The sequence below is a fragment of the Gorilla gorilla genome, chromosome 21 (assembly GCF_029281585.2).
Source record: "Gorilla gorilla gorilla isolate KB3781 chromosome 21, NHGRI_mGorGor1-v2.1_pri, whole genome shotgun sequence".
In the NCBI taxonomy this organism is placed as follows: Eukaryota; Metazoa; Chordata; class Mammalia; order Primates; family Hominidae; genus Gorilla; species Gorilla gorilla.
The window spans coordinates 31,327,232-31,353,958 of NC_073245.2; the positions used below are offsets into that span (position 1 = coordinate 31,327,232).

The 26,727-nt window shown below is 37.8% G+C and overlaps 1 protein-coding gene across 5 annotated transcripts in view; it reads left to right on the top strand.

The window, feature by feature from the left end:
- The window catches only part of XRN2 (5'-3' exoribonuclease 2), an 86,934-nt gene that overhangs the window by 17,114 nt on the left and 43,093 nt on the right, over positions 1-26,727 (top strand). For all 5 annotated transcript variants that reach the window (XM_019017317.4, XM_063702441.1, XM_019017316.4 and 2 more), the window contains exons 2-17: positions 6,264-6,391; positions 6,475-6,586; positions 8,544-8,655; positions 10,454-10,512; positions 10,589-10,678; positions 11,615-11,687; positions 11,822-11,872; positions 12,337-12,494; positions 13,601-13,675; positions 13,761-13,894; positions 13,994-14,051; positions 14,135-14,242; positions 19,099-19,143; positions 20,782-20,913; positions 24,150-24,268; positions 26,474-26,609. In XM_019017317.4, the coding sequence (XP_018872862.2) occupies positions 6,264-6,391; positions 6,475-6,586; positions 8,544-8,655; positions 10,454-10,512; positions 10,589-10,678; positions 11,615-11,687; positions 11,822-11,872; positions 12,337-12,494; positions 13,601-13,675; positions 13,761-13,894; positions 13,994-14,051; positions 14,135-14,242; positions 19,099-19,143; positions 20,782-20,913; positions 24,150-24,268; positions 26,474-26,609 (1,590 nt within the window). The remainder of the gene's footprint in view (positions 1-6,263; positions 6,392-6,474; positions 6,587-8,543; positions 8,656-10,453; positions 10,513-10,588; positions 10,679-11,614; positions 11,688-11,821; positions 11,873-12,336; positions 12,495-13,600; positions 13,676-13,760; positions 13,895-13,993; positions 14,052-14,134; positions 14,243-19,098; positions 19,144-20,781; positions 20,914-24,149; positions 24,269-26,473; positions 26,610-26,727) is intronic.

Genomic DNA, 26,727 nt, shown 5'->3' on the forward strand with positions numbered 1-26,727 from the left:
GAGTCACTTGCTTTAGTAACTTTAGTAAACTTTTTGTAACTTTATAGCTTGAAGAACTTCCTTTAGTAGTTTTTGACAGTGTGGTTTGTTAGCAATAATTCTCTCAGCTTTTTATTGATCTGAGTCTTTATGTCACCCCAGTTTTGCACCATAGCTTTCCTGGACTGAGAATTCTTGGTTGACAGGGTTCTTTTGTTGTTGTTTGTTTGTTTCCACTTCTTTACTGCTTTTTATGTTATCCCACTACCTATTGGCCTCATTTATTTATTTATTTATTTATTTATTTATTTATTTATTTATTTTGAGACGGAGTCTTGCTGTGTCGCCCAGGCTGGAGTGCAGTGGCACAATCTCGGCTTACTGCAAGCTCCACCTCCCGGGTTCACGCCATTCTCCTGCCTCAGCCTCCTGAGTAGCTGGCACTACAGGCGCCTGCCACCACATCCGGCTAATTTTTTGTATTTTTAGTAGAGACAGGGTTTCAGCGGGTTAGCCAGGATGGTCTCGATCTCCTGACATCGTGATCGGCCTGACTTGGCCTCCCAAAGTGCTGGGATTACAGACGTGAGCCACCACGCCCAGCCTTATTTATTTATTTTTGAGATGGAGTCTTGCTGTCACCCAGGTTGGAGTGCAGTGGCGTGATCTTGGCTCACTGTAACCTCCATCTCCCAGGTTCAAGCGATTCTCCTGCCTCAGCCTCCCGAGTAGCTGGGGCTACAGGCATGCACCACCACACCTGGCTAATTTTCTGTATTTTTAGTAGAGACGGGGTTTCACCATGTTGGCCAGGCTGATCTCGAACTCCTAAATTGTAGATCTTTCCAGGAATTAGTTTCTGACGTCAGTGTTTGGTATTTGTGCTAACACCAGGAGGGCTCCTCCCAGCCATCTTAATCCCGAGTTTTCTTCTGCAAACTAGCCTTTAGTCCAGGCCTGTATCTTCATTAGATCTATTAGTCTCCTCCCAATTGCTCTTCACCATAGCTTGCACTGTTTTGGTTTGTTTCTTTGTATTTGAGACAGGGTCTCACTCTGTTGCCCAGGCTGGAGTGCAGTAGTGCGATCTTGGCCCACTGCATCCTCAACTTCCTGGGCTCAGGTGATTCTCCCACCTCAGCCTCCTGAGTAAGCTGGGATTACAGGTATGCCATCACACCTGGCTAATTTTTTGTAGAGATGAGGTTTCACCATATTGCCTAGGCTGGTCTCGAACTCCTGGGCTCAAGTGCTCTGTCTCGGTGTCCCAAATTGCTCAGATTATAGTTATGAGCCACTGTGCCTGGCTCTCTCTCTCTCTCTCTCTCTGTGTGTGTGTGTGTGTGTGTGTGTGTGTGTGTGTGTGTAGGGTCTCATTTTGTCACCTAGGCTATAGTGCAGTAGTGGCACAATCAGCTCACTGTAGTTTCCAACTCCTGGACTCATGCAGACCTCTGCCTAAATCTCCTAGGTAGCTGGGACTACAGGTACATGCCACTGTACCTTCCTGATTCTTGATGGGGCTCCAGGACTCTTATGTTCCCCAGGCTGGCCTTGAACTCCTGGGTGCAAGTGATTCTCCCGCTTCAGCCTCCCAAAATGCTGATTACAGGCATGAGCCACTGGGCCTCACTCTACTTTCACTGTTCTTGAGAACAGCTTTTTTTTGTTTGTTTTTTAAACTTTACTGTGCACTTTTGCAAATGAATTTTGTTCTAAAATTTTTACAGGTTTTCTTGATTTGCTTGCTGTTCGCCCTCAGGATCATTTCCAAAGGCTTTAAATGTTTTTGTTTTAAAAGTAATATTTACCAGTTTCACTGGGGAGCAGGTCGTTGAAGCTCTTCATGCTGTCATGTTAGAATAAAATCTTCTGATCAGACTTTATTTAGCAAATGATGATCAATGTCACACACCTTGCCTATTTTGTATCCTCTGTAGTACTTGATATAGACCTTGGCACACATCACTTTGAATCTAGTGAAATTACAATTAATTAGTCTAACATACTGGTTAAGGTACCATCTCTGAGTCATGGTTTTAAATCCTAGTTCCTGAATCTGTAGTAGTGTGACTTTGGAAAAGCCACTTAACCTCTCTGAGCATTTGTGTTCTTAATTGTAAGTGGGATACTCCAGACCTCACAAGGTTGTTGTGAGGATAGAATGGAATAATCCATGAGTAAAAGCCCTTGTAACAGTGCTTATCACATCAAGTGCTCCGTAAATGCTAGTGGTAATTATTAGTCCTCATTCACTAACGTCGTATAAAAATGAAGATCTAACACACGTACAACTTGAAAAAATACTAATCACCCATAAGTGTTAAAATGTCTTATTATAGGTTGAATTTTTAAGCCAAAATACTGTAATTTCAATTTTTCATTAGCCCTTTGGCCATTTCTCTCTAAAATATCACCCATGTTTTGAATTTCTTTTCATAGTTCCAAGCTTCTTTAAGGGAAATCTGAAACTGAGTTGTATGGTTTGGCATATGACTTCCATCAGTGGGATACTCCTATTGCCCTGGAACCTCAGACATGATTCATGGTTTTTCTAATGTTCCTGTTAAATCCTTTGTAGGTTTAAACAAAAACAATGCATCTACTGAGCTATTGGTGGTGGTTTCTCCTCATAAGGTTGACTGGAACAGTGGGTTGGCATGAAATTCATTTTAGGGATTTACTTCAAAACCTGTGTAATGTATATTTATACAAACATTATTTGTATATTTCTATTATCTTTACTTCTTTAAATACCTTCTTTATCTTGATTTCTTGGCATTTTCACACACAAATATAATGATATCCCAACTGCCTATTTGAAATAAATATATCCCCTGCTTTATCCATGAAGTCACGAAGGAGCAGGCTTCCTACTAGGCAGAGCTACCTTGACTGCCAGCCTTCTGGTAGGGGTGCTCTCTGTTCCTTCCTAGGCATTGTTACTCAGCCAGGGCACTGCACTGCCTTTCTAACCTAAGCCTTCACATTCTCTGGGAGCTTCTGTCTCAAGTTGCCTGGTTCATATGGGACCTGGGTGGGTGAAGGGAGAGGAGAGGGCAGGAGTTGACCCATCTGGCTGTTGCTGTGACTGGCGCTGATGAATCATCCAGAAGCTGTCCCTTGAGCCTCCTCTCTGGGCCTAGAGCCCTCTTGTGTTAGCCCACCTTTGGCAGCATATCTCTTCTCACATGTTGGAGGTACTGCACTCCATCTTCAGTTAGGGCTATTGGTTGCCCATATTTTAGGTATCCCTCATCATTTCTCAGCCACAGAAATTCTGGTTTTCCGCCGTAGTTATACAGTAGATTTGTTTGTTTGTTTGGTCTTTCATGTGGTCTTGGGGTAGAAAGGGAAGACTGCAGTGTGTGTTCAGTCTGTCATCTGGGGAATCCAAAAAATAATTAAAAGTCATTACTTGAAATACATTGGTTTTAGGGTTCAGAGTGGCTCTCCTTTTAGCTGCCCTTTGATTAAGGATCTCTCTTTAACTGAACAGGAAACGTGTTGGTATAGCATTGGACAAGGTTCTTGAGGAGTCACTTCTCTGTTGAGCATCAGAGTCTTCTCTTGATGAAAGGAATTCTAAAGTTACATAATAAGTGTGTTGGACATGTCTACAGTACTCTTGAGGGGAAAATATATTCAGTTTTCTTACTGGGAATACCTGGAGCTCTTTTCTCAAAATTAGGACCCACCTACTCCATACTTTATTTTTTTTCCTAGGTAGTAGAAGTAGAAATTCTCATGTAGCTCCACTCTATATGAAGAGCTGTGCCTTTTCTTGTGCTAGGCACTAGGGCAGGGATTAGCCTGCTAGTGACGTCCTGTTTTTGTGAGTCAGGTTTTATTGGAATACAGCCATATCCATTCATGTTGTGTTGTTTATGGTTGCTTTCACTCTTCAAAGGCAGATATTAGTTGTTGCAGCTGAGATCATATGGCCAGCAGGTCTGAAATATTTATTGATTGTTTTCCTGGGGGGCACAAAGAATGAGTTTTGATTTTCCTGAGTGTGGTGGGCCCTTGGACAGGATGAAGGTAGATGTGGACTTTGGGGTATAGAGGTTAGATGAAGAGGCAGAGAGCCTCTTGTCATCATAGAGTTTAATTTTGGGGTCATCAAATTATCTTTTTCTATAGACTCCACCCACCCCCCAAGAATTGACCTGCTTTTTTCTTTACCACTTATTCCACTCACTGTTCCTGATCAAGCCTTTTTTTCTTGATTCACAGCATGTATGTACAGAAGATTGTCTAGTAGCTTCTTCTCTGTTCTGCCTTAAATCCCTTTTGTTATTCTTTCTCTCCAATTCTAAGTGCAACTTGAAGCCCAGTTGCATTCCCGTGATTCCTTCTCAAAGACAGTCAATATCCTGAAGTTGGTGTTTATCATTCATTTGCTTTTCACCATGCTTTCATTGCATATGTATTTGTCCCTGAGCAGTATTGAATGCTGTTTTATTTATTCATAACTTTCTGTAAGTGGTATACTGTATATGTTCTTTTTTTTTTTTTTTTTGGCTTAGTATGTTTGTGACCATCTAGCTCTAGCTCTTCCAATCTCACTTGCATCTCACAAGTATATGGATGTTATATGAGTTTATTCTTTTCCTGATGGGCTTGTTTCCTTTCCTCTAAGTTGATCTGTTTACTTGTTTAAGAGATGAGATCTTACTCTGTCGCCCAGGCTGGCGTACAGTGGTGTGATTATAGCTCACGGCAGCCTTGAACTCCTGGCCTCAGGCAGTCCTCCCACCTCAGCTTCCGAAGTAGCTGAGACTACCTGCACATACCACCATACCTGATTTTAAATTTCTATTTCTAACAGCTTTATTGAGATATAATTTGTGTATCATGAAATTGACCTGCTGAAAGTGTATGATTCGGTGGTTTTTAGTATATTTACAGAGCTGTGCAGTCATCACTATTATCTGATTTTAGAGGGTCTTCATTCTCAAAAGTAATTAGCAGTTGCTACCCATCTCCCTCCCCTGTCTCCACCCTCACCTGAAGCAACCATTAATCTACTTTTTATATTTGCAAACATGTCTATTTTAGACTTTTCATATAAATGGGGTTGTATATACTTGGTACTTTATGACTGGCTTCTTTCACTTAACGTAATGTTTTTGAGCTTCATGCATGATGTAGTATGTACATGATGGGCTTTTAAATTGCTTACAGTTTTTGCTGTTACAAGTGATGCTTTATATGTGCTTGAGGAACTGTTATTTTTTTAAGTGACTTTTATTGTTAATGGTAAAAATTAGATCTCATAGTCTTAATCTCTTGCTGAGGCTCTGGAAGAGAAAAACAAAGGAAGTAACATTTACAAAAACGTAATTGAGTATCTCTGGCAGTGAGTAAGCCCTTACCTTTTGAGGAACTCAGTGTAGCTGGGGTAGATTGACTAACTGTAAAACAGTGGAAGTGCTACAAGTGAATAAGCAAAATTATGAGGAAATTCAGAAGGAACAATTTCTTGGGAGATATGTACAAGGTGTTATAAAGTGAGTGACATTTGATTTGAGTGTAGACCCTGGAAATTAGTAATTTTTCAGGAAGTGGGTGTTGGCAAGGGAGGAAGAAGGTGTTCTGAAAGAAGCATCATGTGACGGCATTGAGAGATCAAAAGGCATTTTCCAGGAACTTAGAGTGAGTGGGCCTCAACAATAGTATGGCAGGATAGGAGACTAGGAAGGCTCCAGGCTCATTGGTAAACACCTGCCGTGAGAATCATTAGAAAAATTAGATAAGATTAAGGACGTACACTTTTATGTTTTAGAAAGAGAACTCTGACAATGCAGAAAGTGAGCTGGAGACCAGAGAGTCTAGAGGTGGGGTAGACTAGATGAAGGTTGTTGTGCTCTTTTAGGTTAGAGATGGTAACTTCTTGTTGTTCATGGTGGTGGGAATGAAAGGAGATGAAGTAGGTAAGCATTTTTTACCTTACTTTGACAGGACTTACTGATGTGAGTGGTGAGGGAAATGAATTTTAAGATGACTCCCATGATTTCTCACTTGAACAACCTGAATGATTTGTGAATTTTCTAAACATCTACATTGTCAAAAATAACTTGTGTTAGAAGCCATCCACTTTCTACAGATAAAATATCTGCTTCAGTTTGCTTTAAGGAATAAAATAACTTATTATAATTTAAAAGTTACTTGAAGTGTTTTATTTCCAGTTCAGAAATGAAACACAAGTTCATATTGAGCCTAGGATCTGTCATTTTTAGACTTGAACAATCAAACTACTATTAATTATCACTTCCTCATAGCCAAAAGAATGCAATGGTGTAAAGATTCCAGTTGATGCCAGTAAACCTAATCCAAATGATGTGGAGTTTGATAATCTGTATTTGGATATGAATGGAATCATCCATCCCTGTACTCATCCTGAAGACAAGTACGTAACCCATTTTTGTCACTGATATAGCAAATCACAGAGGAAACACTATATTATATTACATTGTTTGCTTGTCATTATAGACCAGCACCAAAAAATGAAGATGAAATGATGGTTGCAATTTTTGAGTACATTGACAGACTTTTCAGTATTGTAAGACCAAGACGACTTCTCTACATGGCAATAGATGGAGTGGTAAGTGCTAAAATAATTAGAAGCCTCCATTTTGGTTTTTTTTGCTGTGTTACCAGTGTCTAGAATGAAAGTCAGCTAAATAATGAAAAATGTTGACAGTGATGAACTTGAGAAAGAAAGCCTCATCCTTCAGTCATTCATTCAGATGTTTTTTTGTGTGTGTGTTTTGTGCTTATTTTGTGCTCAGTACTGTGAAATACTGGGGATGTTGGCGACTGCCCTTGCTTTTGAACTTTTGGCTTACCGTCAAAGGGAAGGAGGCATAGATAAATGGGTGAGCTTAATTATTTATAGGCATTATAAGCACTAGATAATACATGCAGGGTGTTGAGGGAAGAGAAAGTCAGTGCTACTAAGGAAGTTAGGATATAGAGAAGAGGTGACTTTTGTTCCATTTCTTTAACAATGAAGAATAATTGGGAGATTGGTGGGTGGTGGTGGGAGATGGATGGGACAGGGTTTGGGGAGGGAGGACCTTCCAGATTTCTCAAATGTGGCAGGTAAACACACTTTCCATGCCTTTGACCACACTGACATGTTTTGGCAACTACAGGTGGTTTGAATTGAGAAGGGAAGTATAGCAAAAGCTTGAGAAAGCCTTACCATCTGGAGTTTGGATTGTATCCTATAGGCAATGAGTAGTCATGAAAATGATTTGAGAGGAGTAAGTTACTGACCTGTGATAATAATACCAAGTAGCTCCTTTTATAAATGACCAGCAAACTCTATTAGGGGGGTAAGGTAAGATATAACTCTAAATTTATTTAGCTATGTGCAAGTAGATTCTTTTAATTTTAGTGCATCCTAGCGGCTAATGGAATGATTTTGGAAATCCAGAGAACTTTGAATCCAAGAAGATTAACTTTTCTGTGAGATTCGTCTTACTCAGTGAAAAACCTTAGCTACCTGATAACTTGCTAAGTTGCAGTTAGAATGGAGTAAAGAGTAAAAAGAAAAGGAATATGTCTTGTTTAGAGCACATTTCAGTTTATATTCAGCTAATTTTTTTTGAAGAAATCTTTAGCTTTACTCCAGTGTGTTCTTTCTGCTACATCAAGTATAAAATATGTACACATTTATATGCATGTGTATGTACATGTTTATACACATTTTTTTGTTTATATATAAATGTAGATATAGAACTTTGTACTTGAGAGGGCTTTATTAGATGGTCTCATTCTACAGAAAAGGGAATTGTTTAAAGAGAATATTAAGTAACTTACATTTAGATGTAAACAGGATATTTCACAGTTTCTTCCCACCCCAAAACTCAGTTCAGTAACTTCCAAAATCTTACAATCTAGTTCACTTTATTTGGGCTTTTCCACTGAAATTGCATTTGGTTAGAGTGATTTAAAAGTACTTCTGGTTAAGGCATTATTTCTTTTCTAACTGCTGTGCCTTATTGAAAAGACAGAAAAATTATAAACCTTTATTGTGGGAAATAGAAGTGCACCGAGATTCTTCACATAAAGAAACAGTTTTCTGTTGCTTTTATGAGACATTGTGGATCCCATTTGGACACCATTCTTCCTTTTAGGTGTGGACATAGAGAAGGTCTTCCTGATCTTAGTTCAGTAGTAACTGCTCATCAGATGTTGGCTGGGTCTTTTGAGTAAAGTGAGCTTTCTTTCTTGGGTGCCCTGAATCAAGCACCCTAACCGAGGGGAACTGGTGTTAGATTGGGAGGACTTGAAGTATAAGTTCTAGGGCTTCATAGGATGTTTGTCCATTTGACATGGCACTCATTCACCTTTTTGAGCTCAGCTTTTGGGTTCTCGGTCCAAATTTAAGTTCTCAGCATCTGGTATCTGTCATGAAAGGATTATTAGACACATTACTTACCTTTCTTCCATTTTAGTGTACTACTTATATAAGAACAACTGATTCAAAATAATGTACAGATTTATTTGTGAATATTTTGATTAGTGTTATGGAATATGAAATACATTTTCAGGCACCACGTGCTAAAATGAACCAGCAGCGTTCAAGGAGGTTCAGGGCATCAAAAGAAGGAATGGAAGCAGCAGTCGAGAAGCAGCGAGTCAGGGAAGAAATATTGGCAAAAGGTAAAGAATATGCATCTTGAAGTTGGATTTTTTAATAAGATGTATGCAGAATGAGGGGGTGGTGGCAACTTTTTCTTACAAATAGGCAAGCTTTTAATTTAATAAGGATCCCAGAATATCCAGTGTTCACTGTTGAGGAAAAGTAGTTCATGAAATCTACCAATAGGCTTAATAGGCTTGTTTATTTTCAAACTCTCCAGTAAGAGGGAGCCTTGGGAATAGGGAATTCTGGTGGAGATTGTAGATTGTCAACTCCTCTCAGGGCCAGTGCAGCTCTTTAACAAACTTTTATGTCTCTGTAGAATAGAAATATAGTAAGTATTTTTTACTACTTTTCTCTGTGGCGGCTGTCAGAAAGCTATAGTGCTGTAAACATTTTCCTCAAATCAGCTTTGGTTTGCTTGCTTTTTGAAACTCAGAGGTCTATCTGAGGAAGCCGGAGGTGATTCGATCCACATTTACAGGCTGTTGCCAAGTCATTTGCATACTTTCAATATAGGTTGATGGAGCAGGCACAGTACTTATGGTTCCTTCAAGTTTGGAGGGGTTAGGGTGGGATGTCTTCATTTTTGCAGTTCCCCAAAGCCTTAAAATTCCTGGTGGCTACATGGGTAGGAACTGACTAAGCCTCAGAGAAAAGGAAGATCAGGGAGTGTTGATGCCAGTTGGGACTGGTTCTCTCCTACCACACCTGTGTGTGAGGGTAGGGTATGGTTGTAGCAGGTTTGTTTGGTGTTCTGCTACTTAAGGGGGTATAATAGACCAGAAAAGCCACAGTGTCTTGGCTCCGGATAATTGCACTCTGCAGTTGAAAAAGGATGCCATAGTATAGCCAGCTCAGGCCTGCAATTACAATAAATTTTATATTACTTTAATTTTGCTGGAAGTGTACAAGTATATAGTTCCTTTAGCTGCAACTTGTAATTAAGACTCTAAAACCTGTTTGTATTTATAACAATGTTTCTGATTTTAAGAATGTCTTTTTTTTGAAGATGTGATGAAATATATTTGTTTCTTGAGAAGCAGCTAATAGTGATAGAGAGGAAAAAATAGGATTTTTATATTCCTCTACCTGATAATTGTATTTCTTATCCTGTAAAGCTGTGATGAACTCGGCATTTTAAATTTCATTTTTCTTAGGCACCTTTATTTTAGGAACTGTTATCAAAAATATGGCCTCTAACTGGTGTGTGTGTGTGTGTGTGTGTGTGTGTGTATTCTCTTACAGAGTGAAGAACTTCATAATTTTTATGTAACAATATAATATCTTTTGTGTACCATATATTGTTTTACAGTCTTATTAAAACATAATTTAAAAGGCTGAGCGCGATGGCTCACCCCTGTAATCCCAGCACTTTGGGAGGCCGAGGACGGCAGATGACTGGAGGTCAGGAGTTCAAGACCAGCCTGGCCAACACAATGAAACCGCGTCTCTACTAAAAATACAAAAATTAGCCAGGCGTGGTGGCAGGCGCCTGTAATCCCAGCTTCTCAGGAGGCTGAGACAGGAGAATAGCTTGAACCCCGGAAGGCGGAGGTTGCAGTGAGCCGAGATTGCACCACTGCACTCCAGCCTGGGTGACAGAATGAGACTCTGTCTCAAATAATAATAATAATAATAATTTAAATTTGAGAGATGGAATCTTATTTTCTTCCCAGTGAGGGAACATTTTTCCTCGGATGACGAGACTTCACTTTCTTTTGTATTTGAACTTTTTGTTTTTGTTGTTCTGGCTTAATGTTGAGTAATTTATCTCACTTTTTATGGGGAGAACAAAACGTTGCCTCTTTTCTCTAGGTGGCTTTCTTCCTCCAGAAGAAATAAAAGAAAGATTTGACAGCAACTGTATTACACCAGTAAGTAGTCTCATACTTTGCTAGCTATTGCTAACTCTTAAATGATAGGTTAATTTATTTCTTTCTATCATTTTAGGGAACTGAATTCATGGACAATCTTGCTAAATGCCTTCGCTATTACATAGCTGATCGTTTAAATAATGACCCTGGGTGGAAAAATTTGACAGTAAGTTTCACATTTTGATACTTCAGAAAGATTAGGGTGATCATTCGAGGCTGTACTTTGATATGACTGACATTATTTATCCTTCTGCCCTGCCCCATAAAATGCTAATTGACTGTTGGAAGAAAGAAAAGCTTCCAGGGTTTTTTGGAGATGGGGTATCCTTGCATGGTTAGGTTTTAGATAGCTGAATTTTCTCTTAAAGCCAATTTTGTCCTCTTACCATCACTATGAAGCTATAAAATGGGATTCATAATTTAAAAAATATATATGGGAAAGTAATTTTTAAATGGAAATTTCCATTATTACATATCAAAATACAGCAAAATTAGTAAGTTGTGGGGCTGTCTTAAATGGCTGTGTTCCCAAATATTTAAATAATATGTAAATGAACTTGTTTGTAATTTTAGGTTCATAAGCTGGCTTCCCTATTAATGAGAAATGGTAAATTATATTTTATAGATATCTGTTATTGATTATTCTTGGGGCATATATGGTTCAGCACTATATCCTTGCATAGTAGTGAAAATAGGAGCTTGTGAATGATCAGTTTTTCTGATGGCTAGGTCTGACCCAGACATTTCATTCCTTTCCATTCCATGTAGTAAGTTAATCAATGAAGTAGTTTTGGTGTCTCTCTCACACACACACCCCTACTTTATTCAGAAAATTTTCAGTGAAGTAGTTTTGGTGTTACACACACACACACACACACACAGACACACACACACACACCGCTTCTTTATTCAGAAAATTTTCAGTGAAGTAGTTTTGGTGTTTTTCACACACACACACACACACACACACACACACACACCCTTATTCAGAAAATTTTCCCGTAACACTTATCTCAGTTTTTCTTGAGACATATAATTCTTTTGATTTTTGTGCCTATAGAAAATTGGGGATAATCTGACAGTGTTAACAATTTTTTTATAGGTTATTTTATCTGATGCTAGTGCTCCTGGTGAAGGAGAACATAAAATCATGGATTACATTAGAAGGCAAAGAGGTAAAGCTTACTTACCAATATTTGATTATATGTTCTATTTTTAAAAAGCCATTGCATAGAAAATACTTGGTATGAAGTGATATTCTTGTGGTATATAATATATTAATATAAATACATGTTTCTCTCTTGTTTAGCCCAGCCTAACCATGACCCAAATACTCATCATTGTTTATGTGGAGCAGATGGTAAGTTTCTTCTTTGGGATTTGCTTCTTTTGGATTAAACCATAGCAAGTTGATGGGTTGGTGTGCAGTAATGGATTATTCATGGTTACCTGGAAGTTCCAAAATGCCTTGGTTATTTTATGTTCGACAGGGAACTAGTATTGAGTTGCTGTTTAATCTGTGATCAATGATCTTTAATTTCTTTTCTTCTTTCTTACGTTTTTCAACCTTTTAACTCCCCATACCTTTAAAATGGAGAATTTCCCAAGTGTTTAATCCTTAGTGGCAGTCTATGTTGTAGGTCCACGTATCTAGAGGACTTCCTGTTAACTGGGAAATGCCAGGAAGTGTCAGGCTTTGGGGCTTTGCTGCTCATTTGGGTGCTCATTTGGGCTTTTCTTTGTGTTGGCATCTCATAGTAGTTTATGGTAAGACTTCTCTCAGAATATTCACTGTTCGGTGTTTTTCTCATTGTTGATTGATAGCTGATCTCATTATGCTTGGCCTTGCCACACATGAACCGAACTTTACCATTATTAGAGAAGAATTCAAACCAAACAAGCCCAAACCATGTGGTCTTTGTAATCAGTTTGGACATGAGGTCAAAGATTGTGAAGGTTTGCCAAGAGAAAAGAAGGGAAAGGTAAGAACTTTGAGATGGTAGTTGCCTCATTAAAAAAAAAAAAAAATCTATTGTGATAAAATGTATATGACATAAAATATCATTTCAACCATTTTAAAGTATACAATTAAATAGCATTAAATATTTGAGTTACCTTGTTTTTAAAATGGATGAAGAGAAGATTGTGGTTGATTAGTTTTTTATGTGCTTGTTCTGTTACCGTTACCCTTCACAAAGATGTATCTTTTTTCTTTTTTTTTCTTTTGAGACAGTCTCGACAGAGACGTATCTTTTAAAGTACTTTAAAATAAACCTTCATTCAAAAACATGCCTACACTCATCCTTTCTACTTAGCACTTTTTCTGATACTGCCTATATCTACACGAGGCTTAGTTCCCATAGATAATAATGCTCATAGCTTGTAATTTGTTTGTGGAAGTTATTTGTTTGAAATACTCTTCTTAAAAGGAACTACAACTTCTTAAGACTTTTAAGTTACTCCCACTTTTTATGTATTTTAGGTTCACTTGGTTATGTCCAGTCCCCTTTAAAGGGGCTTCTGTTTCAATAATATGGTGCCTCTTGAGTCATATACTTTATGAGGGGGGAAAAAGAATATGGTGCCTCTTTCAAAGACATCGTTAAGTGAAAAAAGAGATAAATATAGTGTATTATTTCAGATATGTAATACAATAAAGACAGTATACATGTATCTATGCACATCTGTTCACAAGGAAGGGGTAATTGTTGGTTGGGTATAGGTCATCAGTTGGCAAACTTCAGTCCTCCAGGTTTGGCCTGTGAGCTATGTTTTTTACATTTTTAAAGTGTTGTTAAAAACAAAATAAAACATGAAAGACTATTAAACAGAGATCATATATGTCCCCCAGTAGCCAAAATAATTTACTATCTGGCCCTTTGCAGAAAATGTTTGCTGACCCCTGGTCTAGACATGGTTGATTTTATGGGTAATATTTATTTTAAAATGGGTTGGTGAGCTTTTGAAAATTAAATACTTGTGATATTAAAATGGATCGTGCGTTAGCAAAAGCCTTAAAATTTGCTTGGTTGGAAAAAATTACTGGACGTAGAGTAGACTTGTTTCATCTTCATTCCTATTCTTGCAGCATGATGAACTTGCTGATAGTCTTCCTTGTGCAGAAGGAGAGTTTATCTTCCTTCGGCTTAATGTTCTTCGTGAGGTATGTAGCAATAATCATTGAAATCAGCACTCTAAAGCAGGGTGCCTTTGATAGCTGTAATGGCAGCATTCCTTTTTGGTTGTAGTATTTGGAAAGAGAACTCACAATGGCCAGCCTACCATTCACATTTGATGTTGAGAGGAGCATTGATGACTGGGTTTTCATGTGCTTCTTTGTGGGAAATGACTTCCTCCCTCATTTGCCGTCGTTAGAGATTAGGTATGTGCATTTGTGTAGCTTTTCAAACGACTGTTTTAGGCTTCTTGACTTTACTGTGCCTACTGGTCCTAATGCATAATGTTTGTCTCTTGCTGACAGGGAAAATGCAATTGACCGTTTGGTTAACATATACAAAAATGTGGTACACAAAACTGGGGTAAGTTCATTCTTGAATGATTTCAAAACAGAAGTATTTGCTTTTATAAGAAGATCATTTTACATATATTTTATCACTTACAGGGTTACCTTACAGAAAGTGGTTATGTCAATCTGCAGAGAGTACAGATGATCATGTTAGCAGTTGGTGAAGTTGAGGATAGCATTTTTAAAAAGAGAAAGGATGATGAGGTAAAGTGTTTCTATTGCAGTAGCTAAAATTGCTCCTGTCTCTAATAGGCTATGATGATCCTGTGATTACTTTTAATCTCTTTGAGTGTGTTTTTATATCATTATGGTGTGTCAACACTAATGTAATCATGAGTGGTCAGTGCTTTGATTATTTTATAAAGGTTGTGCTGCTTGCTCTGTGGAACTATGTATTGTACCCTGTTTGAGTTGCATTGTAATGTTTTTTCTGTCTTCATAATCTGAATATAAATCCAAACACATTTCTAATCAATAGGATTTGAAATGCGGGTACCAAGGCTGGAAGACTATTGGGATTGAACTAGTGGCTGTCATGTTTTGAAGGCAGGAAGACAGGTTAAGAAGAATTGACAATGTAGGGAGTGTGGGTTGGATTATATCAGCCAGGGCAGAGGGTTGGGAGAATGTAGGATCTGTGGAGAGCTGAATCTCTTAAGAAATTGAAACACAAGAAGGAAATAAAATAGCAAAGCATTTGAAAATTGATTGCATATTATGGATGAGCGCTTACATGAAAAGTCCAGGTTCTGGCTTGGGCAGTTAGGAATTTGCTGGTGCCATTTACTAAGATAGCAAGCACTAGGGGTGGAATGGGTTGGGGTGGGGACAAAGTAAAAACTGAGTTTCATTTTGGAGATGTTTAATGTGAGGGGGCTATAGGACACCTGAGAGGAGAAAAGTCCATTAAGCAGTTGAATGTGTATAAAGCTCAGGGCAGAAGTCTTTTGAAGAGATTTGAGAACCATTAACTAATGGAAGGTACTTGAAACTATGAGTGTACTATGAGTGTGACCCTGGGAGCTTGTGTGGAGTAAAAGTACCTTTAATAGAAGCCTAGGGAACCACGGACGTTTAAAGAGAAAGAGGAGCCAGTTATAGAGAGGTAGAAGGAAATTCCTGAAGAGATGGGAAGCCATGCTCAAGGGGTCACAGTGAGATGAACAGGCACTTCGTCCGTGGACAGGGTTTGGGATCCACTGGTGAGCTGATAGGAGTGGAGGGGCAGCAGCCTGGAGGCAGAGTGATTGGAGGGTGATTGCAGGGTGTAGCAAGGGAGGGCAGCAGTGGGCAAAATAAGCAGGTAATAGCTTCTTAGAAACAGCAAGGAAATCCTTTCAGAAACTGATTTTATAAAAGTCATGTGGCTGTTTTAAGCAGATAACAACATATATTACTGCTACGTTGCTTCATGATCTCCCAGCACATTAAAATGTGTCATTGAATCTTATTTTCTGTTTTCATCAACTTTGTATACTGTAGCTAGTGATCTCTTATTTTTAGAACTTTGGGTGTCATTTTATGTAACATAGTGAGTTGACTGTAAGCATTCTTTCCAAAAGCCTTCAGTACTTGGTAATGTTTTTATGTGATGTCAAGAGTTTTTTGCATATAGAATTCAAATTACAGAACTAGCTTTGTCTGGAAGATCAGATGTCAATTGGAACATTTTTAACTACTTTTTCAACAATTATGGTGGCATCCCTTGATCTGCTGCTACATACTTTGTACCACTTGGTTTAAAAACCTCGAGTTACAGTAGCCTTCTACTGTCTCTTTAGCAGACTCTGCACCTTGAGTTGGCATTAGAGGAGGAAGTATGGGATTTGGTAGACACCATAGTGTTACAGATTTAATTAATACGATTTTTCAGCTGACCTGGCAGGAGAGGGCATTTTAAAGCTTTGGATCTTTGTTGGTGTTCCTGAAGTCATGCCATGTCCTTCAGCATGATTGGACACCAGGGGAAACCCTCAAAAATGCAATAGGAAAGTTTCCAGATATATGTATTTTTCTGGGAAGTATGTCCCTGGCATTTGACAGATTTCCAAAGGAGTTCATAGCACAAAAAAGGGAGAGATCCATAAGGTCCACCCAGGTGGTCTTCTGTTTGTGCGTGACTACCACCCTTAGAGATAGGCATTTAACAGACCAGCAGAACAAATGATAGGAAAGGAATACATTAATATTTGTTATTGGCTAAGCGTGGTGGCTCATGCCTTTAATCCCAGCACTTTGGGAGGCTAAGGTGGGCAGATCACCTGAGGTTAGGAGCTTGAGACCAGCCTGGCCAACTTGGTGAAACCCCATCTCTACTAAAAATACAAAAATTTAAGCTGGGCGTGGTGGTGGGCGCCTATAATCCCAGCCGCTTGGGAGGCTGAGGCAGGAGAATTGCTTGAACCCAAGAGGTGGAGGCTGCAGTGAGCTGGGATCATGCTACTGCACTCCAGCCAGGGCGACAGAGCAAGACTCTTATCTCCAAAGGAAAAAAAATTGTTATTGAAGTTGAGCATTTAGGCAAGAAATGTGTTGCTTTTTATTGTATGAGCTTTCATGTTTACCTTTTATCTTGGGAATGTTGTTCATTTATTAAGCAAATATTTAAGTGTTTACCATGTGCCAGACAGTGTTCTGAGTGCTAGTGATACAGCAAAAAACAAAAAAGGAGACAGAAATCCCTGCCCTCATGGAGTTTACATTCTCTTGGGAGAGCTGGAAGATAAACACAGTAACTAAGTAAACCTCATTAAGTGTTAGAGAATAAGTGCCACAAAGAAAACTAAAGCAGGTGAGGAGGCATCTGGGAAGGGAGAGGTTGGGCATTACAGTTCTAGAAAAGGTGACGAGAGAAGGCCTCACTGACAGCTGACCTTGATTAAAGATGTAAAGGATGTGAGGGAGCACACTGTGCAGATGTTTGCAGGAAGCACATTACAGACAGAGGGAATCGCCAGTGCCAAGGCCCTGGGGCAGGAACATACTCAGGATGTTCACAGAACACAAAGGAGCCAGTGTGGAAGGAGCAGAGGAGGCAAAGGAAGAGCAGTAGGAGATGAACTCAGAAAGAAGATGGAGGGCCCAGTCTGGTAGGACCCAACAGGTTATCATAGGACTTTTAACTTTCATTGTGCGTCAGTGTAAGGTTTTGAGTAGAAAAGTGACAAGATTTGACACATACTGTAAAAGGATCACTCTAGCTGCCATGTTGGAAGTACTGTGTGGAGGGAAAGGTCAAAGCAGTGAGCCCCAGGCCAGTGAGGAGCCTTTTTTACAGTAATCCAAGGGAGCCTGGATGGTAGCAGTGGAGATCATCAGAGGCAGTTGGATTCTGAACATGTTTTGAAGGTAGCACCAGTGGGATTGGCAAATGGATTAAATATAGAGTGTAAGAGAAGGAAAGGTGACACAAGACTGAAAGATGTTTTGAGCAACCCTCATGGAAAGACTGGGAGGTGCAAAGGTGGGGTGGGGATTCTATTTCAGACATGTGAAGTTTGAGATAGCCAAATGGAGATGCTAAGTATGGAGGGGCTCTGGTTGGGGAGTCATCAGCATGTAGATGGTGTTCAAAGCCATGAGACCAGGTGATGACTCCCATGGGAGGAGAGAAGTGGAGAGATCCAAGTACTGGGCCCAGGGGAGCACCAACATTAACCCATTTGTGCCCAGTGTTCCATTATTGGAACGGTAAGCTTGTGGGAGTTATTTATATCCTACTGCTAAAGGTCATCACCAAGGTTTGATTTTTCACACAAAAAACTTGCAACCTCCAGCATAAATGGGTTAAGAGGCTGGGGAGTTGAGGAACAAAGACACATAGCAAGAGGGAAGGAGATCAGGTGAGTGTAGCCTCCTGGAAGCCAAGTGAAGACTGATCCAAGGAGGAAAGAATCCTGGTCAGATAAGGACTGAAATCTGACTAATGGATTTCATAGTCTGCAGGTCATTGGTGACCTACACAAGAGAAGTTTCATTGAAGATGGGACAGAAGCTTGATTAAATAAATCAGTGGTTTCTACATCAGAGGAGGTTTTAGGGTAGTTGATCACCTGGGCTCCACTTTAGAGCAGGAGACTTATGTATCTGGCATTCAGCTTTTTTCCTGGCAGAAAGCACCAATTTCCAATTTCCTTAAGGCCTTATATTGCAGTTGGTAGGACTGACTTTGGAAGTGTACCTACTAGGATGACCATCAGTATAGGATCCACTGGCCCCTGTTTTAGGCTACAACAGTAGCTATGGCCACCCTAGCTGTCATTTCAGTTCCTTGATACTCAGGGAAACTTGGGCATGGTTATGGGAGGCCTGCGAATGGCCCAGAGTTAGTAGGGAACAAGATGAACACAAAATTCTGTCTAGTTGAAACCATGGCTACAATTTGGAAATGAGTAGGGGGAAAGAATCAACATGGGCTGGACCCTCTCCTGTGAATTAAATTGGCCCAGAGTAGTAAGCCGTGCATACATCTCAATTTCCTTCCTTTTTTTCCATCGGATTGATATTTTTGGAATCTGGCCAGGGTGGGGGATAATGTTTGCGTAGAGTCCCACTTCTCTCTTTTCTCCATTGTGCCATGCATGCTACAGAGTAAGAGCCCTTTTTAGATAACAGAGTCTAATTAAATTGTCTTGCTGATTTTTAAAAAAATGGATACCTTAGTTATTAACTACCTTCAACTAAACCTAAAGAATTGTTGAGTTGTTTATTTTATTTTATTTTTTAACTTACTTGTATCTTCTCCATATTGACAGCCTGTTTGCTCCAGGATAAAACCAAGGGTCTTTGTAATGGCTTTGCATTGTCCTAAAATGATTCAAAAGCTTTCTGAACAGAATTACCAAGATGAATTAAATTGTATCTAAATTCAGTCTTCCATTGTTAAGTTCTGATAAGCAGCATTTTGAACATATAGTCTTATTGCCTGGTTTAATCATGTACCTAGATTTCTGGGGTCGTCCTTTAAAACTTAAGTTGTCTCCCAAATCATTCCTGGTAATGCTTAACTCTGACATTTTTGTGTAATTATTTGACAGAATATGTGGATTTTATACTTTTAGGACAGTTTTAGAAGACGACAGAAAGAAAAAAGAAAGAGAATGAAGGTGAGTTTTAATTGATTTCATGAGATTGGCAATAGCGTAATTTTACAATTTATGAGGAAGATGTTCATTACAGTAGCTTTATTCCTTGTCCAGTAGGACTTGGTCAGGGACGTAAGTGTCCACCCAGTTACCTTTTTACCTGTAGAAAGAACACTGGTGTCGATTTAAAGAAGGTCCTCTAGGCTCTGATGTCTGAAGGGATACACTTGGGAGGTGAGAGGTGGGTGGCAGTTAGCTATTTGAATGGTTTACAGCAATCAAGTATTGTTCTTTAAGTAAAAATGGTCAATATTTTGTATCCCTTTGAAAGTTACTATACTCTTATTTCTACACCTTTGTCAGATTAATCTTTCTAGAACACAACACTCTAAACTTGTTTCTCTGCTCTAAAAGCACCACTGACTCCTTAATCCCCTCAGAATCCAATTCTGTCTTAGTTTGGTGTTCAGAGCACACTGTCATCCAGTTGAATTCCAGCCGTCCAGCATATCCCCTGTTGTCTTCTAAATACGCCATATCCCTGCTGATTAAGAATGTTGCCTTCATTTGTAACCTCTGAATGGATTTTTGACTTTGCAGCTCACTGACATCATACCTTTTCTACAAGGCCTCCCTTCTTGGTTATGCTCATAGTACAGGTTGAGCAATCCTTTCTTTTAACTCTGGTGCTTCCTACGTCTGATACATGTTTTCTTACTTAATTGCATAATGCTTTATAGTCATTTAACTTCTTTAGTTCTTGTTTTCTTATCTTCCCTACTAGATTTTCAAGCTTGTGGAGTTTAGGGACTGCCTTTTACTACGTTTTGTTAGAATTAAGCAATTTCAGGAAACAAGAAGGGAGAAAAGTAGAGTTATTTATTGTTGCAGTGGGTTCAAAATCATTTAGATTGGGAGGGACATATTTGGTTTCTACTTATATATTATTATTTTTGTCAATATCTTTTATCAGTCAGCCAAGACTATCACCTATGTTAGCTATAATCATATCTAATTAATTGGAAATAAAGAGTTAAATTCTAGCAAGGCAAAGGGTAAATAAAAGTTGTATTTCCACAAAAATTAGCCGGGTGTGGTGACGTGTGCCTGTAATCCCAGCTACTCGGGAGGCTGAGGTGAGAGGATCGCTTGAATTCAGGAAGCAGAGGTTGCAGTGAGCGGAGATTGCACCACTGCACCCTAGCCTGCGCAACAGAGTGAGACTCTGTCTCAAAAATAAATAAATAAATTTAAAAAGTTGTATTTCCTAAGTATAACTCAAACTCAACTTTTTTTAAACCTGAATTATTTTGTTTTTATTAGCCTGAAATTGTGTCTCGAATGTTTTCTGTAATTATAAAAAGCAGTGGGTTAGCATAATGAGACTTGCAAGATTTTCTCTATGTTTCAGTACAATGTATTATATGTACTTTAGGACTGAGTTATTAAGTATTATAGGCTGTTGTTTAGAAGGTATAAGTTACCATCAAATCAAAGTGTAGACAACCTTGTAATATTAACGAAGATCATTTGGTTTTTTAGTGAGTTTTGTAAAGTGCTTACAGTTTGGACTTTATTCCATTGCCCTTCTTTTCTTTCTGTCATCTAACTGTGTTGTGATTTAATTTTAATTTCTGCATTCATTTCCATTTATGTTAGAGAGATCAACCAGCTTTCACTCCTAGTGGAATATTAACTCCTCATGCCTTGGGTTCAAGAAATTCACCAGGTTCTCAAGTAGCCAGTAATCCGAGACAAGCAGCCTATGAAATGAGGATGCAGAATAACTCTGTAAGTGGCTTACTTTTATGTGACATTTAAGAGTGGTGAATATCACATACCTCTTGCAGGGGTGGTGTGTGTGTGAAATTTATCACAGCCTGGAGTTTTGTTTTATAGTTTTTCTTAATTGCTTTGCCTTGAGAAATGTTTAGTTCTGTTAAGTCCATCTTTATCAATATGAAAATATCCAAATGATGTGAAAGAAGAGCACGTAGGATTGTTGATACATGCGAATGTAAAGAGACAGCTGATTCCAATTTGGGTGACAGCGTGAGACCCTGTCTCAAAAATAAGCTAAGTGGCTGCAGTGTTTTTGTAATGCAGATGAACCACACACTGCTTCTCCCTTCTCCAAAGAATAGGGTGGTGAATGGTTCTAGAAGCTTGTCAAGGGACATCCATATGTCTCAAAGCTGAGGCAAGAGGAGGAGGATGGGTTTTATTCCCTTATTTCCCCTTTCCTTCAGTGGGCAGTTGTGAGCATTTTGCAAAATAGTATTCCTTAGGTGTAAACTCTGGCTCTCCAATTCAGCATGGAATAGATCTAAATAAATATCTTAAGGTAGCCCTTACTGGTTACTCCCTGTTTGTGAACTCAGCAACTGCATGCATTTATTTGCCTTGTGGTATTCTTCCATATTTGAACTTGGTAATCCAAACTCCAGAAGCAAATCAACCTATCCTGCAAGGCTGTACTTTGTCCACCACCTTCCTATTGTAGTGGAAATAGACCATGAGCTCTCAGAATACCCAGTGGGACAACAGCAGGGCTGAGGGAACAGACCCTGATCTAACAGTAGAGGAAGGAACATACACTTTTGCTATGATATATCCAAGGAAATTGAATAAGCTTGGATATTTAATTTTTGTTATTCTGTTATCCTATTGATGCTCATATGGAACAGAAATAGCCGATGCCCATCATTCAAGATTTTAGTGACTACCATCCCCTCAGAGCAGAACTGAGAGTGACTGGTGGTGTTATATGCCCTGTTGATGGTAGAGTACCTTTTTTTTTTAATCTTGGGAGGCAGGCAGGTTTAAACTTTGCCAGCTGTGGTTGCTTCAGGAAGGATTCCAGTATTATCTTCAGGCCCGGTAGTATTAGGCCACAGGACCAGACTGTAGATCGATAACATCTGCCATAGGAGTAGTAATGGGGAGACTGGTGATGAGGTTGCTTCTTTGATTCTGTCTTAATTAACTTCCCTTGCCACAATTATTTCTATATAGAGGAGGTATGGAATTCGAATCTTTGCAGAGTGGGATTTTCACCTAGAATGTTCTAAATTTAAGGAAATTTTGAAGTCAAATTACCAGTTTTTTTAAAGGGGGCCATTAAAGTTACAGATTTCTCGTGTTTTATTTTTCTGAGCTGTTGGGTTGTAGTCTCTAGTACTTGTCTACTGATGATTAACATTCTTAGTGTTTTATTAAATAGCTTCCATTTCCTTATATATGTGGTTTTATATTTAGCGTTCTTCAGTGTGGTTTCATTATATCTAATTTGATGAAAAAAACAGCTTAAGAAGAAATTTGAATTTAATATGAATCTGGTATGTTCACAAGGGAATATTTTTGTTGGTAGAGACAGAGCAGCGGAGATTTAGCATTAAATGGTGAACAGCATTTTTTTCTAGAAAGTATATTATTATTTGTTTTCTAAAGATAGAGTTTATATCTTGTTAGTAATTAATTTTGTTAAAGTTTGCTTTTTACACAACTTCTCTGTAGACAGTTAATGGGAATGTCGCTCTCATAATTTAATCCAAATGGATTAGTGTAGGGTTGAAAAAACAATAGTGATTACTTACTGAATGGTTAACTACCATGTACCAGGTAGGCAGCATGCCAGTAATCTTTCACATGTGTTGATGCATTTAATCTTTGCAATAACTTGTAAGGAAACAGAACGTTATCATCCCCATTTTAAGATGAGGCTCACAGAGGTTAAGTAATAAATTGTTCAAGGCCACACAGCCAGTAAAAGTTGAATTTGGTATTTCAGACTCAGATCTGTATGACTAAAATACAACAATACCTGCCTTGTTTTCCAAGTACAACAGTGCTTTCCTGTATTTATTTTTATTGGGTTTTTTTTTTTGACAATATTGTCTGTACCTTTTCATTAATAACATTGACATTATGTTTTTAAAAGAGATGTGCTCTAAGATCTATGTGAAATATGATTTCGTATTATTTTAACTTTTCTTGACCTGTGGTATGAACTGTGTTTATGCTGTGGATACTCTAGTTGTTGTATCATTGAAATGGCCTTCTGTGCTCTCAGTTTAAAAAAAATTCAATTTACTTGAGATAGCTAATATACTGTGAGTAACAGAAGAAAAACTTGACTGTGGAAATGTTTCTGCCCCTTATGTTTTTGGTGATGTGGTCCTTTAGCTTGAGTAACTAAAGTTGCAGAACATTTTCTTTTAATTTTTAAATATTAAAATATGTTAGGGTTATATTAAAATATGTTAATTAAAATTAACCTATTATGTTAATTGAGTTAGGTACAAAGGGAAGATAATACTGAATTTAAAGTGACAGCTAAGTCTTTGAAATACTAATAAAATCTGCATTTTTCTAAGATGACTAATTTTTATTTGTTGATTGATTTTTAAAACTGAACATATAAAGTAATTTAAGTTATCTAACACAGTCTTATTAAACTTGCTTTTCAGAGTGGTTGTACTAGGTTGAAGACTTAACCATTTAGCTGCATTCTCACCAGCATTGACTATTTTATATATTATTACATCTATATTATTATATATTATATGCTATATATGTAATGCATTTTATATATCACATAATTTTTTCCCCTCATAGCTTTGCCATTTGGTAGGTGGCAAATGATTGTGAATTCCTAACAGGAATTGTTACAACTGATTGTCACAAATGATTGTGAACCACCAAAGGAAAATAAAATTCAAGTACTATAATTTTTAAAAATCTATAAAATTAAAACTTTTTTTTTCTTCAGAAACTTTTTTTTTGCCCTAATAATGTTAATTGTTTTCAGTTTAAGCATAGAAAGTTTGGGTATTACATTACTTCTTTTGAGGGGAAGTGAAATGGAGCAAGATCAGTCTCTGTACCTTCTAAGTATGTTTACCATCTCTATGTAGTAGCTTTAAAAATGTTACTGTGAAACATGGTAAGTAGTGGTGGTTGGATGTACCTTCTTATGTAAAATGAATAATGAAATCCTTCTTCTGTAATGTCATCATTGTCTACAGAGTCCTTCGATATCTCCTAATACGAGTTTCACATCTGATGGCTCCCCGTCTCCATTAGGAGGAATTAAGCGAAAAGCAGAAGACAGTGACAGTGAACCTGAGCCAGAGGATAATGTCAGGTGAAGCCATTTTTTGGTAGCACTTTGTTAGCAAATTGCTGAAATAGATGCAGTCTAATTAATGCTATTTAGCTTAGAGCAGCAGTGCCTTCAGATGCTTGCCTGTGATCTTTTTATCCATCAGTAATTAATGTGGAGGGTTAGAATAGTCAGTAAATTCCAGTGAGATGTGTAAGCTGTAGCTGTTAAACCTAAGTGTCTAGATTAGTATGCGTGCAGGCTTTCGTCCTCCAATCCACTTTTCCCTCTGAGACCAGGCACAAGATCGGCTAGATATCATATCTAGGTGTTTAGCTCTGACTATGTGATCTGAATGTTGCTGTTTGGAGACTGATTAAATTTTCAAGCTGCTTAACCTAGAAAGTTCAGTTATACTTAGACACTTAATATAGTTTGCCTTAATCTTCTCTATTGAAAGAGTTCTTCCTCAAAATGAAATATGCAGAAATCATTCTGTTAAGAGATCAATATGTATGTTTTTTAAAAACCACAGACTTGCGTATGCGCAATTATATTTCATGACAGAGGAGTTTCCCTTTAACTGTATACTTCAAATTTAAAATAGGAAGCTGATTCTTTAATTCATCCTGAAGTTTGAGATCATTATATAATAAGATTAACAACCTCTCATGTAATTAAATCCAGATTTGAACCGTGGGCTCCAAGTGCAAAAGGCCAACAATCTCAATAATTGTAGCTCATTAAGAATTTAGGAAAACGATCTATTTCAAAGGTAAACAAGACAGTAGTCACCTACAGCTCATGCTTCTTTTACAGGACATGGAAAGTGTGTGATTTGTGTTTATGATTAGAAACTTTGCAAGGGTCACGTGTGGTTTTGCACATTTTCTAACATCCTTTGATTTCAGATCCATGTCTACTTGTGATTGAACATTTACTCTGTATATCTTTAGTTTCTATCCTCTACTTTCTGTGCTTTGGGTTTTCCTCTTACAGCATGTCTTTGGTTTTGTTTACTATGTAGCCATCATGATCAATACTAGTTTAATAGGTAACTTGATTTGTTTAGTATTTTATTGTTTAATCCTAGAGGAAATTGTTTAATCCTAGAGGAAATTATTGTTTAATCCTAGAGGAAATGCCTCTACCAAGAAATACTTGGGGCTTTTAGCATTTTTTCATTAATATTTTCTGTAAAATAGTGATAATCCACCTTATGAATGGGGGATATTTCTAATTGTTATTCTGTGAATCCTTTGTGTTGTGGGAGGGGTAGATTAAAATTGATACGGTATATTCTGAAACATGACTGCAATTAATATGTGAAATCTGGCACATGGAAAAGAGGCCTAAATGGAGAATCATCTTGATGTTCTTGATCTGTTCTGATGTTTTTAAAAGTGTTATTTGGCTTCTTTATGTTCCTTAAATGTTAAATCTTAGAGAATAAGAAATGGATTCTTAAAAAAAATAATACATTGGATGAAAATGTGGTTGGTCACATTGTATTTTCAGTGATGAATGATAATTTAGTGGATTCATTGACCTGCTTCTAGATTTTACCATAACATACATATGTTTGTGTGTGTGTATGTATACATAGATATATAGAGATATAGAATGTGTATGTCTCTCTATATATATCTCTATCTCCTTTCCTTAAGCCATCAACAACTCTTAGCTGAAAGAGGGATAAGGCCCAAGCAAGGATAGAGAGAGTAGGTATACACATAATTTCTGCCTAATGTCTAGATTATTCTTTTATAAACTATTTTTTACATTTAAAAAAGTTACCTGTGTGAGTCTTAAGTAATTTAGTTGACTTTCTTTGTATGGTTTAAATATATTTTAACAAACTAAGGAACTTGAACTATTTAAAATATTTTCAATATTTGAATCTTAAAATGTAGCTTTAGAATTGTACAAAGAAACATATAAAGTAGTATTAAAATTTGAGCAAACGTGTTCTGTATCTTTTTCAATAACATTTTTAAAAATGTGGTTTTATAGTGGTCTTACCAGAATCAGTGATTGGGGTGTGTTTAACTGTCTTTAAGTTGATAATAAATCCTATGAAATTAGACTTTTTAGAAATAGTTAAATCAATCTGTGTTAGCATGACTGTTTAACTCTTTCACATTTCCCCTGGGTATTAAATATAAATTGATTTGGGGTATAAATTAGTAGACAGCCTGTTACTGAAGGTGTGTTAATTCAGCATAAATGAGCTGTGCCTGGTTTTAGGTTATGGGAAGCTGGCTGGAAGCAGCGGTACTACAAGAACAAATTTGATGTGGATGCAGCTGATGAGAAATTCCGTCGGAAAGTTGTGCAGTCGTACGTTGAAGGACTTTGCTGGGTTCTTAGATATTACTACCAGGTACAAAAAGAATATTTTCCTCTGAATTTGTAGTTAATCATTTAAGAAAAATAGTAATTTCTTTTTTTTTGTTTGTTTTTTGTTTTTGAGACGGAGTCTTGCTCTGTCACCTGGGCGG